The sequence below is a fragment of the Halichondria panicea genome, chromosome 8, assembly GCF_963675165.1.
Source record: "Halichondria panicea chromosome 8, odHalPani1.1, whole genome shotgun sequence".
NCBI classification, from domain to species: domain Eukaryota; kingdom Metazoa; phylum Porifera; class Demospongiae; order Suberitida; family Halichondriidae; genus Halichondria; species Halichondria panicea.
This window is the reverse complement of record NC_087384.1, coordinates 2,117,175-2,133,548: the sequence shown is the minus strand read 5'-3', so window position 1 is coordinate 2,133,548 and position 16,374 is coordinate 2,117,175. Positions and strand designations below refer to the sequence as shown.

The window sequence follows — 16,374 nt, the reverse complement described above, 5'->3', positions numbered from 1 at the left end:
ATAATTATGGTAGACGGTAATGCACTCCTGTTATTATCTGTGCCCTCATAGTTATACCTCTTATTATAACCTGCCCACTCTCTGCACATAATATATACCATATATAGTGTTAGTGCATGCATGCACATGCGTGTGCGCTAAATTTATTGTTGATAATAAAACGGAAAATAAACAGAATGAGAATATACATTACCGCATGGTTCGTAGGAAATATACATTAAAACAACAGAGTATAGAGATGGCTACCGCTGAATCCTTATCCTGCCTGCAGGACTTGCTGCAGTTTCTTGTCTTCTCATTACATTGCAGTGTTCCCCAAAGGATGCCCTTCGTAATGGGTCTATACATCACTACACTGTTTGAAAGTATACAGAGCTAACGTGCAAAACACCTGAGATAACTTCAATAATTCATTAAATCAGAACTCTGATACAAAATACACAGGCTATTTATACAAAAACAATACTAGAAAGAACCTTCTAGAACAATAGTACAGAAATGACTAAATAAGAACATGAAACCACTAGAACTAACACAACACAGTATTTACGGAATCACAGGTTTACAGTACAGTATTTACGGAATCACAAGTCTTTATCTTAATGTTAGTTCCATGTCGTAAGGATACCACATTTCCTCCCCTGTTAAATGTTAGTGTACCCACCATATCGATCAGGCCTGTTGCGATTTCTTTGCGGATATTGTCGAGCTGTTAATGCACCAGTCGAGGGTGACTCATCAGGTGGGGTCGGAGACGGATCAGTTGACTGATCAGGGGAAACTTCAAAATCTTGCAAATCCTTGTGAGCTGCCGTATCGTCGAAATCGTTTGGATTTGTTATATCGTCTTGTGACGACTCGGTGGTGGAAAGAGAATGAGTTCTATCACGTATGTGGTCGATATGTCGACGTAGTATCCTGCCACCACCAATTTCCACTTTGTAAGATACTGGTCCTGTCTGTTGTACAATGCTTCCTGGAAGCCATGTACCGTTTGTTCGGAAATCTTTGAGCATTACTTGTTGACCAACAGAGAACGTCCTTGGTTTAGCATGTTTGTCATGTTGCTGTTTCTGTTTCATCTGCTTGTCAGATACGTTTCCCTCTGTGTTTGGTTTGAGGAGATCGAATCGTGTACGTACTTTTCTTTGAAGGAACAGTTCACTCGGTGAGACGTTAGTGGTAGCATGTGGAGTTGAGCGGTATGACAGTAAAAACTGAGCCAATCTTGTTTTCAAACTCAGTCCTTCTCTCTCTCCAGCTTTCATGGCTCTTTTGAACGTTTGTACAAATCGTTCAGCATGGCCGTTCGTGGAGGGATGGTATGGAGCACTTCGTATGTGTCTTATGCCATTGGCTTGAACAAAATCGCTAAATTCTTGGGATGTGAATTGTGCACCATTGTCGGAAACAATCTGTTCTGGTAGTCCATACCGAGCAAATAGTGCTTGCAGTGCCTCGATCGTGTTTTGAGACGTAGTGGAAGACATCTGAATCACTTCTGGCCACTTGGAATGGGCATCTACAACCACTAGAAACATTTTGTTCAAGAATGGACCAGCGTAGTCAATATGGATCCTTTTCCATGGGCTGTTTGGCCAAACCCAAGGATGGAGTGGTGCTACTGCAGGTTTAGAGGCTTGTTCCTGGCACGATAGGCACGCTTTTGCTTGGTTTTCGATGTCTTTATCGAGTCCACTCCACCACACGTAACTGCGGGCAATAGCCTTCATTCGGGACATTCCAGGGTGGTTCTCATGGAGAGCACGAAGGGTCTTTGCATGCAGGTTCTGTGGAATGATTGTGCGAATTCCCCACATCAAGCAACCACTTTCGATGCCAATTTCAAGACGGCGGTTGAAATATGGTTGTAGATCCGGTGTCACTTTCTGTGGCCATCCTGATTTGACATACTTTAACACCTTGCTTAAGGTTGGGTCACGTCGGGTAGCCGTCTGCACCTGCTGAGATGTTACAGGAAGAGCTTCGATTTGAGCCACATTGAAAGTGTGAATAGCATTAATGTCAGCCGTTTCGTACGAATCTTGTACTGGCAAGGGGAGACGTGATAATGCATCAGCATTGCTGTGTGCTTGAGTGGGCTTGAATTGGATATTGTAATCATAACCTGAGAGAAAAATTGCCCAACGTTGGAGACGAGCAGCTGCTAGGGACGGTATTCCTTTCTTTGGGCCAAATATAGCTGTCAGAGGTTTGTGATCAGTAATTAACGTGAATTTCCTGCCATACAAATACTGGTGAAACTTCTTGGTACCAAATACCAATGCCAGTGCTTCTTTCTCGAGTTGAGCATAGTTTTGTTCGCTTGTCGTTAGCGTGCGTGAAGCAAAACAGATTGGTCTCTCAGCCGCGTCTGGTAGTACATGAGAAATAACGGCTCCAATGCCGTAGGCTGACGCGTCCGCAGCCATGTTGATTGGTAGGTCCGGGTCATAGTGAGTGAGCACATCAGATGATGTAAGTTGTTTCTTTGCTTCTGTAAAAGCTTCCTGACATTCCTGTGTCCATTCCCACTTATGACTCGCTTGCAGAAGTTGGTTGATTGGGTAAAGGATGCTAGAGAGATTCTTGATGAACTTTCCGTAGTAGTTCAGCAACCCGAGGAAGGAGCGAAGTTCTTGAACATTCTTTGGTTCTGGAGCCTGTGCAATAGCATCAACTTTACTTGGAAAAGCTTGGATTCCCTCTTTGCTGATCTGATGACCAAGATATTCTACCGACTTGGCCAAAAAGATACATTTTTCCTTCTTCAATCGCAACCCGTGTTCCGTAAAAAGTTTGAGGACTTGCTCCAGATTGTGTAGGTGGTCTTCTTCATCCACTCCTGTTATCAACAGATCGTCTAAGTAGCAGATAACGTGAGGCACTCCACGTAGGATGGTGTCCATCAGTCTTTGGAATATTGCTGGGGCTGACGCCACGCCAAAAGGAAGTCGGCTGAACTGGTATAACCCTTGATGGGTGTTGATAGTCACGTATTTGGTAGAGTCCTTATCGAGTTCGACCTGTAGATACGCTTGTGACAAATCAAGCTTAGTGAAAAGGGAGCCATTTGCTAGTGTTGCGAATAGGTCTTCGGGTTTAGGCAAGGGGTACTGATCAACTTCAAGGTCTTGGTTGATAGTCACTTTATAGTCGCCGCAGAGTCGAAAACGTCCGTCTTTCTTGGGAACTGCGACCAACGGTGCTGCCCAGTCACTGCTAGGTATTTTCTGGATGATACCTTGTTGCTCCATGCGGTCCAATTCATCTCCAATAGCCTCTTTGGTTGCATAAGGAACAGGACGTGGTTTGAAAAACCGAGGAGTAGCATCTGGCCGTACTCTGAGAGTGGCTTTGTGTGAGGTCACAGTACCTAACTCGTCCTTGAACAATGAATCGTATTCGTGTAACAAATTCTTTAGTGTACCTGCAGGGGGAGATTTGACAGTTGCAATACATTTCCAGTCCAACTGGAGGTACTTCAGCCAATTGCGTCCAAAAAGACTTGGTCCACTTCCAGCAACCACCACCAGCACCAGCCGAGCCACCTGTTCTCCATAATTAACACACACATTAATCTGACCCGTTACCATCATAGCCTCATCTGTATATGTCTTTAGCAAAATATTTGACTTACGCAGCTTGAATTTAGAGAACTTGGCCTTTCTGGTGGCCTCAGAGATAATAGATATTGCAGCTCCGGTATCGATTTCCATCTTGAGTGGAGTATCCTCGATCTTGACTGTAACTGTGATCGGCTGTGTAGAAGGCTCGGTCAATCGGTATAGGTGGTAAGTGTCAGCTTCTGAGTCGGTCGAGCTGTTCCCATCTGGTTCCACTAGGTGAGTTTTGAATCGTCTCTTCTCTGTCTTCTTGAACTGAGAGGGTGGGTTGGAGCGGCAGGCTGGTGCTATGTGTCCCTGCTTTCCACATGAGTGACACTCTGCATCCTTGAAACGGCAATCAGCTGCAGAGTGATTCGACTTTCCACAGCGGTAACAAGGTTGGTTTGGCTGCGGTCTCCTTTTGCTTTGTATGCTCTTGATGGAGGGGTTGCTGGCCTTGAGTGCTCTGGTGTTGCTTTCTGCTGCTTCCATTCCCTGTGCGATTTCCATTGCTCTCTTCAAAGTAAGTTCTGTTTCGGCTAATAGTCTTCTTTGCATTGCTTCGCTTCGGAGTCCTGCAACGAAACGGTCACGTAGGGCTTCAGTGAGATACGCCCCAAAATTGCAGTGTGTTGCCAGCTTGCGTAGAGCTGCATCGTATTCTGCTAAAGATTCGTCAGGGACTTGATCCCTTTTTTGAAAATGAAAACGTTCTGCGATCACCGCTCGTGTCGGTTCGTAGTGCTTCCGTAGTGCAGCAAATATTTCTCCCTTTGTCTTCGATTTGGGAGCCTCAGGTGCAAGCAAGTCACATAGAAGACTGTACGTCGTTGCACCAATGGAGCTGAGGAGAATAGGTACTTGCTTATCATCAGGGACTGTATTCGCCGTGAAGTAGAGGTCTACCTGATCCAGGTAGGTCTTGATAGACTCTTGGTCTGGTCTGTAATTGTTGAGAGTTCCATAGTGTGTGGCTGCCATTGCTGTAGGCTACTTGATCCACAATCCTCGTCGCCAGTGAGATAACTTCAATAATTCATTAAATCAGAACTCTGATACAAAATACACAGGCTATTTATACAAAAACAATACTAGAAAGAACCTTCTAGAACAATAGTACAGAAATGACTAAATAAGAACATGAAACCACTAGAACTAACACAACACAGTATTTACGGAATCACAAGTCTTTATCTTAATGTTAGTTCCATGTCGTAAGGATACCACAACACCCTCAAGTGTAAATTTTTCTTTTAGTGTGAGGTCTGCAGGTTCACACTAAAAGAGAAATGTATCTGTATATACAGATTGTTACTGATGCTGTTACGTTAGTCTCTGACCGTCTGTGGTACTTAAAAATGGTGTGGTAATGATGTAGATATGTATAACACAGTGCCTGAACATGTAAAACACCTCTGGTGTAAAATTTCTCTTTTAGTGTGACGTCCGCAAGTTCACACTAAAAGAGAAATGTATCTGTATAGATTGTTACTGATGCTGTTGGTCTCTGACAGTCTGTGGTACTTGAAAATAGTGTGGTATAATGTGTGTAACACAGTGCCTGAACATGCAAAACACCTCTGGTGTAAAATTATCTTTTAGTGTGAGGTCCAGCGGGTTCACACTAAAAGAGAAATTTAGCTTTACAGGTTTTTTACTGCCTTCGTGGTAAAATTAAACTATAATTATAGTTAATGTACAATTATATACACCCATGCATGCTGCATGTCATACTGCTCTGCCAGGTAAAGTTCAACAGACAGTGCTTACTTCCAGTGTACAAATGTGTTTTGCTAGTATTATAATTATGTAAAAGAGATCAGTATATATATATACTTTTTGTGAGACTGCATGCATGTATATTATTGCATGTTAGTCTTAATAGTGACACTGCATGGAAGTGAAACAAAAGCCTATGATCCTGTGTATATAATTATAGGCTATATAGCCATGCAGGATTTTGTTTGAATTTTATTGAACAATGTTATTCAAAAGAAATTGTACTTAATATGCATGTGTGTGCGCACTCTTTGTGTGTCCCCCCCTATACTGGTGTTTCACCGTCAAACTGTACGTCCTACACCCACCAGTCATTGATATAGGTTACTGAACTGATCTTGTGTGATTAGCCACCCACCCACTAACTCATTCTTTATTGCCTCTATGCACAGGAGCTGTGAGAAGGTGCACGTACGTAATACAGCACAAACATATCGACTGTAGATACTGATTATCAGAACAGAACCCTCAGATCAGCTTTATCCTAATGTGTGGTTATTATTGTGTATACGTGTGTTTTGTACATTGCGTGTTTAAAAAGAATTGTTCAATTAGTTTGATATCTCATAATTATGTGCAACGAACCAAGTTGAAAAGGCTTCTTATTGGATTTCCCGCAGTTACTTTTGATTTTTAATTTCCCTCACGGTGCCATTCAGAGCAGTATAATACTGTCACTAATACCAGAGCACTGTCGGTACTACACACTGCATTGTCTCACATATACATGCATGACGAAGACTCGTGCTTGCATGATCAGTTAATGTCTCTTGTTGCTTCTTACTACTGTGCTCCTGCTACTGTATTGTTATAATTATATATAGCGGGTAATTTTCGTGAGGTAAAAATATTCGTTATTTTCGTGGGCAAGCTGACCTCCACGAAATTTTAACAAGAGAAAGATATTAGCAGCTTTCTTGGAGAAATGTCTGGAGCAGTATACACAATGTAAGTGTGGATAGTCATGCATGCTCTAACACATAATGGATGTGCATGTGTTCACAGATCACGTCCAGTTTATCAGCAAAACTTTGACCAACCAGAAGCTAGGCCCATTCGTTGATGCAGACAGAATGATGCCAGGTAGGCTCAAAGATAGTTATTCCAAGCTTTGATGTTGAAAAATATTCTGGAAAAGCTCTGTGTAGCATAATTTCGCAAAACCTGAAGGTATAATTATTTTAATTATAGCTATACTTTTGGTAGGTTGGAAGGGTAGGTTGGAAGGGTAGAAACAGTAGATAAGTTCCTTGTTGCTAGGCTAATGATAAAATATTCACTTTTCGGCTGATTCCTTATAATGCTTGTCATTTTTGTCATTTTTTTTCAGAGGCAAAATCTGTCGCGAATGGCATCACTATTGTACACCGAGAAAGATTTTGGCATATTTTCTAAGTAAGTAATGACCATCATAATTATTATTATTCAGTAATGGATGTTGCACTGATTGCTCCCAGATCACTTCCAATTGATCAGCGACATTAATTCTGCCTCGACAGTTGAAACTGACCAACTGACCCTGAACACCTGTTAAATAGTCTAAGCAGCACCTTCTGAATTCTAGGAAAATATGGTTCGAGGCTGAGAGGAAAGTTGAGGAGCTCGTGAAGAAAACAAACGTCTCAGAAAAGAAATGAAGTGTATAGGTTCTATTGTAAAACGATCACCACTCCATCGATACTCATATGCATGTGTTGTGTCATGTAATCTCTCCCCATGCATATACCTACATGTATACGTATAGCTATTGTTTGTTTATGTGAAGGATTGTACAATCTGCATCAGTATTCAATTTATGTGTTTATAAAATTTATGCGTTTATAATCTTCTACTGCACTGGGCCATGGTCATCAAATTGTTGTTGCTTGTTCCAAAACTTTTTTCTCGTACCAATTGCAAGTCCACGTGGCTTCTTCCGAGAGAAAGTCCCTTCCTATAAATGAAACAAACGAAGGACATATAACTGCTGTACACCTGAGAAAGATTTTGCAGCTTGTTTGGAGAAATGTCCTAGCAGTACAAATAATTATATATAAAGTGGCGCATGGCGTAGGAAGAGCATAGTAGTCTGGCCACGCCCTCCCCAACTTCGCAAAGACAAAAGAGGCTGGAATTCGAGAGACTCGGCGCATAGATCCAATCATTATCTCTGCGGGTAGCTTCGCACTTGAAACCTAGCCCATCATTGAAATAATCACGTAATAATTATTAGCTAGCTGGCTTCAGCCGGCCAGCTTGCTGTAGCTCTTAAGCTAGCTCAACAGTTCAAGCTAAACATTGCTCTCCAACAAGGGGGGGCTCCAGCCCCTGGAGCCACCCCACTTCGTACGCCACTGATAAATTTAAGTGTGAATAGTCACCCTCTTACAGATATTAGTGGGTGTTGCATATAATGTTTACAGATCACCTCCAATTAATTGATCATGACCAACCATGCAAAAGATGCCTCGAAACTGAGAGGAACGTTGAGGAGCTGAGTGAAGAAAATAAACGTCTCAGAAAAGAAATGAAGTGTGTAGGTTCTATTTATATATTGTGCCCTTGAACGATCACGACTCCATCAAAAGTTAAATTTTAGTTCAAATACCCAACTGTCAAATGGAATTGTATGAGATATGCGTAAACTGAACATTGTTGTTCACTTTCTTGTTGTTCACTTTCTATGGTCCATTCAGTATTCAACTTGTGTGTATGTTTACCTATAATAATATAAGTCAGCTGGCATCCAGTTGCATGCATACCTGTTCAAAGCTTTTTCGTATAGTGATTAGTACCGGGTCGATGTGGTTGCCATTGCCTGAAGCATGATATAGGTTCTTCGACAGTTCTTCAATTCCAAGCTCTGAAGAGATTGTTGTAGACTTACCGTACAGCGGGAAATTTTCATAAGGTGCAACATTTCGCGTTTTTTGGAGGCAGACAGAAGACGCGAAAATTAAAACTGGAATAAACTCCTATGCACCGGTATTTCACACACTGGTGGGTGTGGTTTCCTGGCATTGAAACACGAATATTAGAACCCACGAAAATTTATGCTGAGGGCTTTGGAGCCAAATAGCGAAAATTTCCCGCTGTACGGTATTGTGAACCGAAGGTATGAATCTATATTTTATAGCTAAAAAGGTTTTTTTTGTAACTCCAGAAAACTACAATATTATTCTCCACAAATTGGTGACCTAAAGATGTGGTGTTTTCCTTATTGACAGGTAAAATTATGTCAGGACTCCGTATTACCATAGATTGAAAAGGAAGGGGATTGGAAACGAAAATGTTTGCGTGAAACACTCCGCGTTATAGGGTGTGGCTAAAACTACCATTATACCTGTCTTAATTGCTGCCATACAATGTGTTGTACATAGAAATGGTGAAATTGATGTTGATTATTCTAAAAAGTTAGAGGATCTAGCTCTAAAAGGTAGACTAAGCAACGCAGCCACTATCACTAAACAAATAAATGCTATACAAGAAGGAATAGCTCTTACTATGAAGTCGTGGGAGGTCAAGGACTGTGGTCTCTAAAAGTATACTAAAGCAGTTTGAAGGACTATACTGCAAACGTTTATGAACAGTACAACTTATCCATAGCATGAAACCATCCTATATAGCACTTAGATACATAATAACCAAGTCAAGCAATGTCCTTTGCTGTTTCGGCTTCACAGCAGGGAAAGAGAAAAGTTGACATGGAGTATTTCAAGCTAAACTCAACAAAAAGTAAAAACAGAGTAAAGACAAGGGACTTAGAGCTTGTCAACTTACTTCTCTAGAGTACCTCCCAGCTTCTGAGTGATCAATAGTGGATAGGAGAGCTAGAAACAGTTGAAATACAACCTGAGTACGGTAAAAACTAAAATATTCGCGAGCGCGAAATCATAACGCAGAGTGTTTCACCCGTTGACACAGGGTGGCCTGGTCGTTTCCAATCCCCTTCCTTTTCAATCTATGGTATTACTAAGCACTTTGATAATATACCACACCTATGAAGATATGCGCCCGGTACCGCATGTGGTTACTCCAAGGATAGGGCTGTAAGATCAATACTAGTTCCCACGCAGGAGGAGAATGAAGTAGGAAAAAGACTGAAGGAACCGAGGGAAATTGTGACCTACGCCCTGAGGCAGTCAAGCAAGGTATGTGTGTTGATGGGTAGGTAAATTAGGGTGGTATGTGGTCAGTGTTGATATTCAAGAGATGGGCGGTCTGAGAACAGTGTTCTGTGCAGACTGTCTCTAATTCTGAGACCCTTATATATATATATATATATATACATATATACCAGTAACTTTCTTTGGTGTCTGTTGCTTTTAGGATGTTCTGTGACAGGTGCCTTTACAGAGAATTTTCACAGAGAAGATCTAGATTCAAGTAATCATACTGTAGTGCTAGAAATAATACAAGCATAAAATTATGCATTTTTCTTTTTGGCTCAGAAAATTATGCGTTAAGGCTCCGAAAACGTTATGTGCTTAACTTATTTCCTCGATTTAACGCGGTACTGTAAAGTGGGAAAATTCCCCATTTGGTTACAGAGCCTTAGAAGAAATTTTGGCGTTTGAATGCCAGGGAACAACACCCACCAAGAGCTTTGCATGTGAAATACCGGTGCGTGGGAGTTTATCCCAGTTTTAATTTTCGCGTTAGGTGCTCTATCCTTGAAAAGCGCGGATTTGCACATACATTTCCTGCTATACGGTATCAGAAAATCATGAATTCCGGATCATCAGTAGGGCTTGATAATATTTGGAAGAATAGGGAGTTGGGAGACTTTTAAAAACTATCATAACTGAGAATAATAGGGCACTAAACTAGCATAATTTGACCCTCACTGGTAGACCTAATTTCACTTGGTTCTATTTTATAATGTAGCTAGACATCTTTAAAATAGATCTGTACTAGAATAGCTTTTGGAGTGCAACTCTGCTATATCTTGTTGGTTTGTAGCTATTGTGGGATTTTAGCTTTCTGTATTGCTACAGTCAATACAAACAAATAAATTGTATTTTCATGCAGAATGAGAGTGGTGTCTTTAAACTGAAATAATGGGTACACCAAACTGGAATAATAGGCTGACTTTTTAAAAAGAATGATAGGCAAAAGAAGAGTCAAGACCTATATAATCATCAGAACTCTAGACCTATACGTATGTAGGTGTCCTTGTCGAATAGTGAGGTGTTTTCTGTGGGTCTTTTTGATCCATAATTATTCTGGCCTATTTCTATCGATAGTACCCGAGGGGCTGGGGTGGTGAATTGGTGAATGTAGAGGTGTCCCTATTTAAACAGTGGGTGTGTTATCTCTCAAATACCCATCAGTTTACAGTGCATCATTGCTCACAGATCACCTCCAGTTATCAGCAACACTTCGCCTCGGCTGTTGAACTGACCAACCAAAAGATCTGATTTGATTTCGAAACAACAGAAGACCTGTTGAATTATCGAGTTCTGGATTCTAAGAAAAGAAGTCTCGAGGCTGAGAGGAAATTTGAGGAGCTCAGTGAAGAAAACAGAAATGTTTATTATGACGAAACGATTCAAATGATCACAACTCAGATATGAGATGTCAAAGTGTAAAAACATTTTTGTTAACTTTCTTGTTTGTATCCTATTCATCTCATCCACTGTGCATTCAGTATTCCACTTGTGTGTATAGTGTGTATAGTGTATACTTATTTGCTAAGGAGATATGTTTGAATTTGTAATTTGTACTTCCATATTATACATAATGGCTATCAAGTGAGTCTTGTTGTAGCCTCGACTCCAGCCCCTTGAATAGTGTATTACCTCTTCAAAGCGTTTTAGTGTGACGATTAGTACCAGGTCCACATGCATGGCTTTGGACATCAGTGTACAGGAGCAACGATGTTCTTAAGTAAGTTTATTCTATATTCTGATTATGGCCTAGATAGAATCAGAAGCTAATACTGATTACTTCCATCATCATGCTTGCTTCACTGATGAATAATTATTACTAGACTGTGATACCTTCCTCTATTATCTATGATATCACCTTAGTAAATTTCAGCTTCTAGCTACAGAATTGATTACTTTTTACAGATTTGAAGAGTACAAGCAGCAGAGAAATCTATTTGCAATAATATTATTGTCCATGTTGCATTGCACGTTGGTGCAAAAGATGTAGCGGTTTTCCCGTATACATACCTAACATATTAAATGTTCTATTAGTCTGGATTTTTTAGGGGTCAACGGTGGTATCCCTGCTAGCTGTAAATCGGAGAAAGATTTTGTCATCTTTCTTGGAGAAATATTCTGAGCTGAACGGATAGTCACGCTATATTAAACATAACAATTAGAGATTAATGTGTGTTGCATCATTCTCACAGATCACCTCCAGTTGATCAGCAAACTCTGCCTCGAGAGTTGAAACTGACGATACCCTTTTGTCGAAACAAGAAACAATTGAAGAATCTCCAAAATAATGAAGAAAATGTACATTGCATCAAGTGACCCCGACGACCTATTGTATGATGATATCTTAAGCAGCACATTCTGGATTCTAGGAAAATATGACTCGAGGCTGGGAGGAAAATTGAGGAGCTGAGTTACGTCTCACTACAAGAGGATATGCATCAATCTACTGTGCATAGTTACTCTGAGGACAAGCATAAGATTCAATGGTTGTTCCCACGCAAGAGGAGGATAAAGTGAGGAAAAGAACTGATTGAGGGAGTGGAAGAAAATGGTGACCTTCGCCTTGAGGCAGCACCTCACCAAGCAAGGTGTGTGTGGGTGTGTCGGAAAGAAGTGTGTGTGGTCAGTGATGATATTTAAGAGACGGGCGGTCTGAGAACAGTGTTCTGTGCAGACTGTCTCTAATTCTGAGACCATTACCAGTAACTTTCTGTGGTGTCGATTCTGCCGCTTTTTAGAATGCTCTGCCACTGTGCATGGTGTTTGTACTGTTGTCACAGGGGTTCAAAATTTAGTAGGCCCAATGTCTACATGATGTTGATTATCTACCCTCTGCATGTAGGCTATCTTGTGGTTGGTTCCTCCGGGGTGAAGATGTATCTATGGACCAAGTCTGTTCTGAGGGGGAGGGGTGATTGTCACAAGTATTTGTTCTACAGTATCGAGAGTCATTGATACATGGAAACCACACCTGGTCTGGCCTGCACCAACAGGTGCGTCTTCTGTGGTAATATTTCTCGTCTCCCAGGTGCCATATTCATTGTGACCTATAGTTATAAGGAAGTTGGTTGTTGCCATCTCTCACTAATAGACCTTAATTCTCTGTAGTGAATTTGGAAAGTAAGTTTCGTGAATTCAAAATGACTCCCCCTCTCCCCCAGGAATTGTTTCCCCACATATCCTCCCCCCTACTTAACGCTCTATGCACTCCCCCCAGGCACTATACCAACCCAGTGGGCATGGAGTGGTGTTGGAAGATGGACGATGTGGATAAAAAAGCTCTGGACAGTCACTACCAAAATGGTCAAACAGTTCAAAGGTCAGGTTAACGTGCACTAACTGACTGTACGGCTAATGTCAACATATACCGTACATACACAATACAAAAAGGTGCTTTGTTATCACTAAGTCTGTGCATGGTGATTTAAAAAAGCAAGCGTATTTTAGGCCTGTATCTGTTCAATTGTTTTGGTCAAATCGATTGACTCAATTTTCCCAACCAGCTGCGTCCAATTGCCGTCTCCCTGCTCGTATATAGTATGAATGTGAAGTGTAGGTGCTGCCTCCGATTATCCCTGTGTTGTGGAGGTTGTTGGCCGGGTTGGCAGGGTCAACGATTCGGGGGAGCCTGGCTGGAAACAAGTCTATGTAGTCCCCTGGTTTGTAGTAGTCAACCCAATAGATACTGTGTGCATGCATAGATTGGAAAAGACCTTGTGAAAGAAACGTTTGACACTGAAATTTTGCATGTATTGACTTTAGTAATTCGTCTAAGCAAAATGATGTGATTATGTTAGCTAGCTTTCACAATTCGCTAACACATATAGTGCGTGTGGCTAGTTTTAGACTCAACGTACTCAGCTGTTAGGTGAGATTTCACTATCTGCTTCAAAGTGGTTGTTGTTCTGTAGAAACGGGAAGCTATACTGATTTGTACACAAGGGAGTTCCCCTACCGTTGCTCAATAGTTCCACCATAGTGCTGTTTCAATGCCAGCTCATATAAGCTCTATAAGCACCAGAATTGAGATGAGATAACTCTTTGGCCTTCCAGTACATAGCTTCCCCTCAGGCCATTCTTTGTTCCTCCACGCCTTAGCACGGCGAATAAGTTCTTTAGCCTGCAGGATTTTAAGTATACAAATTGAAACGCATGCCCTAGCTACTGTATACATGTGTGTCAGATTCGTGACATTGTACATGCGTATACTCACTTTATCATCCTGCTTTTCAATAAATGCAACCTGCCATTTTGAAGCATTCACTGAGAACCTATAATTATAATGTGCATGGTATAGTGTTACAACTCAACACTTGTTGTGTTGTTATTGTGTGTTTAGCTTACCGGAATAGTTGGGCAGGTTTTGCTCCGTCTTGTTTGGCTTTCCTCAGGTAGTCATAGAGATCTGCTGGATTCTCCCATTTAGGGCTGACCAAGACGTCAACGTCTATCGATAGCTCTCGATCTTGCTGGTCATTATGTCTTGTATTTCAGTGACACAGACATTTTTAGTGGTGTTTGAAGCTTGACACTCCGTAGACCTCCCAAAAAGCTTCGCAGTTTGTGTAGAGGCGTACGATATCCTTCACTCAGGACAGTGTCTGGATCCACACCTGTATAATTAATTGTACTTTAATTGAAGTAAGCCCCCTTCCTCTATGTGAGGTTTCCTATAATTATGTATAGCAAGGTTTGTTATGTAATGATTATGTGTAGAGTATCGACATTTTATCTCAGCATATGTATTTGTTGCACGAAAAATATTGTTTGTAGGGCAGCCAAGTGAGTAACTTACTCTCTGAGTAGACCACTAGGTCCACATCGAAGTTGCCCGGAATGGCTGTGTACTGACCAAGGGAGCCAGCCTTGAGTTACCTGGACTCTGTTCAGGCCATGTCTATGATGCTAGTGAATATATGTGTTCATGCTAGTTACCATAATTATATACATGTAGTAAATGTGATATGTTCCCACCCTGGTCGTGGTGATAGTACAAACATAGATTGAAGAGTTAGAGGGATAGGAAACGGTTGGTATCTCGAGTAACATCTGCGCTACGCTGCGGTTTAATCGAGGCCATCACAACAATATCTATTTCTACACCCAGTGCATAATAAACTACAAGTAACTGTGCTTAGTCCGTGCAACTCACTTATATTTCAAGGTCTATACCTATTGTAGTAGTCATAACCAGCACGCTTACACGTTACATGTTCCAATAGCTCTAAAACAGCCTTGGGAACATATAACTTTATTGGAAAGTCTCTTTTTACTGGGTGTGGTCAGTCATTAGCAAGTACTACACGTGGCTCATGGACTAGGCGTATTATAAGTTGCTGAAAGAGATGATGTCTCGAGGAAACACAGCTTTGGGAGTTACCCGGCAAAAATGTGCTTAATAGCCTCGTTCATAGGGCGTAATGCGGATAATTTTCGTGGCTCCACTGCAGCAGATACAATGTAAAATCATCACGTGCACCACTCCGTTTCCTATCCCTCTAACTCTTCAATCTATGGTAAAACTACCTCGAGAAAATTGCTCTAGACAAAAATAACCACCTCTTATAGGCACAGTTTTACCACATAATACTAATAGGCTAAACCACAGGCAATTTGTGTGATTGGAATTAGCCACCACCTGGGCACATCAGTGGCACTGATATCGACTATCGATCCTGACTTACTTTTATTTCTCTTGCAAGCTCATCCACAACTCTCATAGCATCATCAAATGTGATGTCCTTGTTCCTTGCCATCTTCTCTCTCTTTTTCTTTTCACTGGTCAACTTCTATATACCAGCCAGCTGTTATATAGGTTAGTCAATGGTTGTGGGTTTCCCCATTTTCCGAACAGTATTCATATTTGGCTAATATTAGAATGATTAATCATGAGGATGACTGACGTGCTAATTTTGTAGACAAGCCAAGAATAGTCACATGATGATGAAACCTACTTCATGTAATAATTATGTACAAGTACCTACCGGTGTACTTCATTGTACAGAGGTAACTTGATTATGTGTTTGTGTGGGTGTGTGCATGCATGGGAGGTTTTATAGTATACTTGGAATTTGAGTTGTTTGTTTGAACTGCACTTGCAGAAAATATTTTCATGGAAAATTTGATGCAGATGAATTTACTACCAGTATTCATGGCTTTGTGGAAGCATACAATGAATAACGAACTATGGTAGTAGGGCACAGCTATCCTTTGATGTATATAGGGGCTTTATTTGCCAATATGCCATGTCATTCTAGATCTGGTACTTACTGTGTCACCTTCCGTGTACGTAAAATCGTGCATGCATGGTAGTATACAATAAATCACGTTTGCTTTACGAATGTACATTTTACATTCGGTTTTATCATTTACACAAATTTCAGTGGCGTAGCCAGAGGGGGGCAGAGGGTGCTCCAGCACCCCCCTCTGGCCTCAGACTCTGCTCCACAAGTTCCTTTTACTAGCTAGCTGATATGAGAGAACTAGTCATAGAATAATTATTGCACCATAGATAAAAGATTGCACGATCAACTCAAAACCCCACCTCCAACTAGCTAGCTCCACCTCCAAATATTCATTCCAGTCAGTGCATCCAGTGCACATGCGCAAAGCCACGTGGGCTGAGCAGACCAATTAAGGCCCCCCACAGAGTTGCAGACTGTTCAGTAGCCTCGATTCCAGGCCGAATCGGCCTTGAATCGAGGCTAACTGTTCAGCAGCTATCACCTGCACCATGGCATCCATCATGCATCGTGTCGAGTATTTTTCAGTTGAGCCCAGTTCATAGAGCAGCACTGCAACTGCAAGTGTCTTGCCACCCTGTTCTGCTAATTCACAAG

At 41.4% G+C, this 16,374-nt stretch overlaps 2 protein-coding genes and 4 long non-coding RNA genes across 9 annotated transcripts in view; 4 read left to right on the top strand and 2 right to left on the bottom strand.

Moving 5' to 3' along the window:
- LOC135339652 (serine/threonine-protein phosphatase 6 regulatory ankyrin repeat subunit B-like) overlaps positions 1 to 16,374 on the top strand; it is a gene marked incomplete in the record, with an annotated part of 1,209,744 nt that overhangs the window by 181,720 nt on the left and 1,011,650 nt on the right.
- Positions 393 to 4,787, bottom strand: LOC135339655 (uncharacterized protein K02A2.6-like). Its single transcript, XM_064535871.1, has one exon. The coding sequence runs from the start codon at positions 4,587 to 4,589 to the stop codon at positions 645 to 647; it is 3,945 nt and encodes a 1,314-aa protein (XP_064391941.1). The 5' UTR covers positions 4,590 to 4,787; the 3' UTR covers positions 393 to 644.
- LOC135339885 (uncharacterized) lies at positions 6,109 to 7,200 on the top strand. Of its 2 annotated transcripts, XR_010396127.1 has the most exons (3): positions 6,109 to 6,470; positions 6,718 to 6,782; positions 6,845 to 7,200. It is a non-coding gene; the product is annotated as an uncharacterized LOC135339885 (long non-coding RNA). The 2 variants fall into 2 exon arrangements; XR_010396126.1 differs by lacking the exon at positions 6,109 to 6,470 and having other exon boundaries at positions 6,652 to 6,782.
- LOC135339883 (uncharacterized) lies at positions 7,612 to 11,066 on the top strand. Its single transcript, XR_010396124.1, has 3 exons — positions 7,612 to 7,902; positions 9,443 to 9,517; positions 10,724 to 11,066. It is a non-coding gene; the product is annotated as an uncharacterized LOC135339883 (long non-coding RNA).
- LOC135339867 (uncharacterized) overlaps positions 11,207 to 16,374 on the top strand; it is a 51,426-nt gene continuing 46,258 nt past the window's right edge. The window contains exons 1-4 of the long non-coding RNA XR_010396095.1: positions 11,207 to 11,255; positions 11,728 to 12,123; positions 12,378 to 12,528; positions 12,753 to 12,854. This is a non-coding gene — a long non-coding RNA (uncharacterized LOC135339867). The remainder of the gene's footprint in view (positions 11,256 to 11,727; positions 12,124 to 12,377; positions 12,529 to 12,752; positions 12,855 to 16,374) is intronic.
- On the bottom strand, positions 12,867 to 15,399 carry LOC135339853 (uncharacterized). Of its 3 annotated transcripts, XR_010396074.1 has the most exons (7): positions 15,220 to 15,398; positions 14,331 to 14,440; positions 13,880 to 14,148; positions 13,749 to 13,806; positions 13,491 to 13,655; positions 13,393 to 13,440; positions 12,869 to 13,220 (listed from the first exon to the last, which is right to left on the bottom strand). It is a non-coding gene; the product is annotated as an uncharacterized LOC135339853 (long non-coding RNA). The 3 variants fall into 3 exon arrangements; XR_010396073.1 differs by having other exon boundaries at positions 12,868 to 13,220; positions 13,393 to 13,655; positions 15,220 to 15,399; XR_010396075.1 differs by lacking the exon at positions 14,331 to 14,440 and having other exon boundaries at positions 12,867 to 13,220; positions 13,393 to 13,655; positions 15,220 to 15,399.

Bases quoted from the DNA above. Each gene is read 5' to 3' on its own strand.
- LOC135339655 (XM_064535871.1), bottom strand. From the start codon at position 4,589: ATGGCAGCCACACACTATGGAACTCTCAACAATTACAGACCAGACCAA.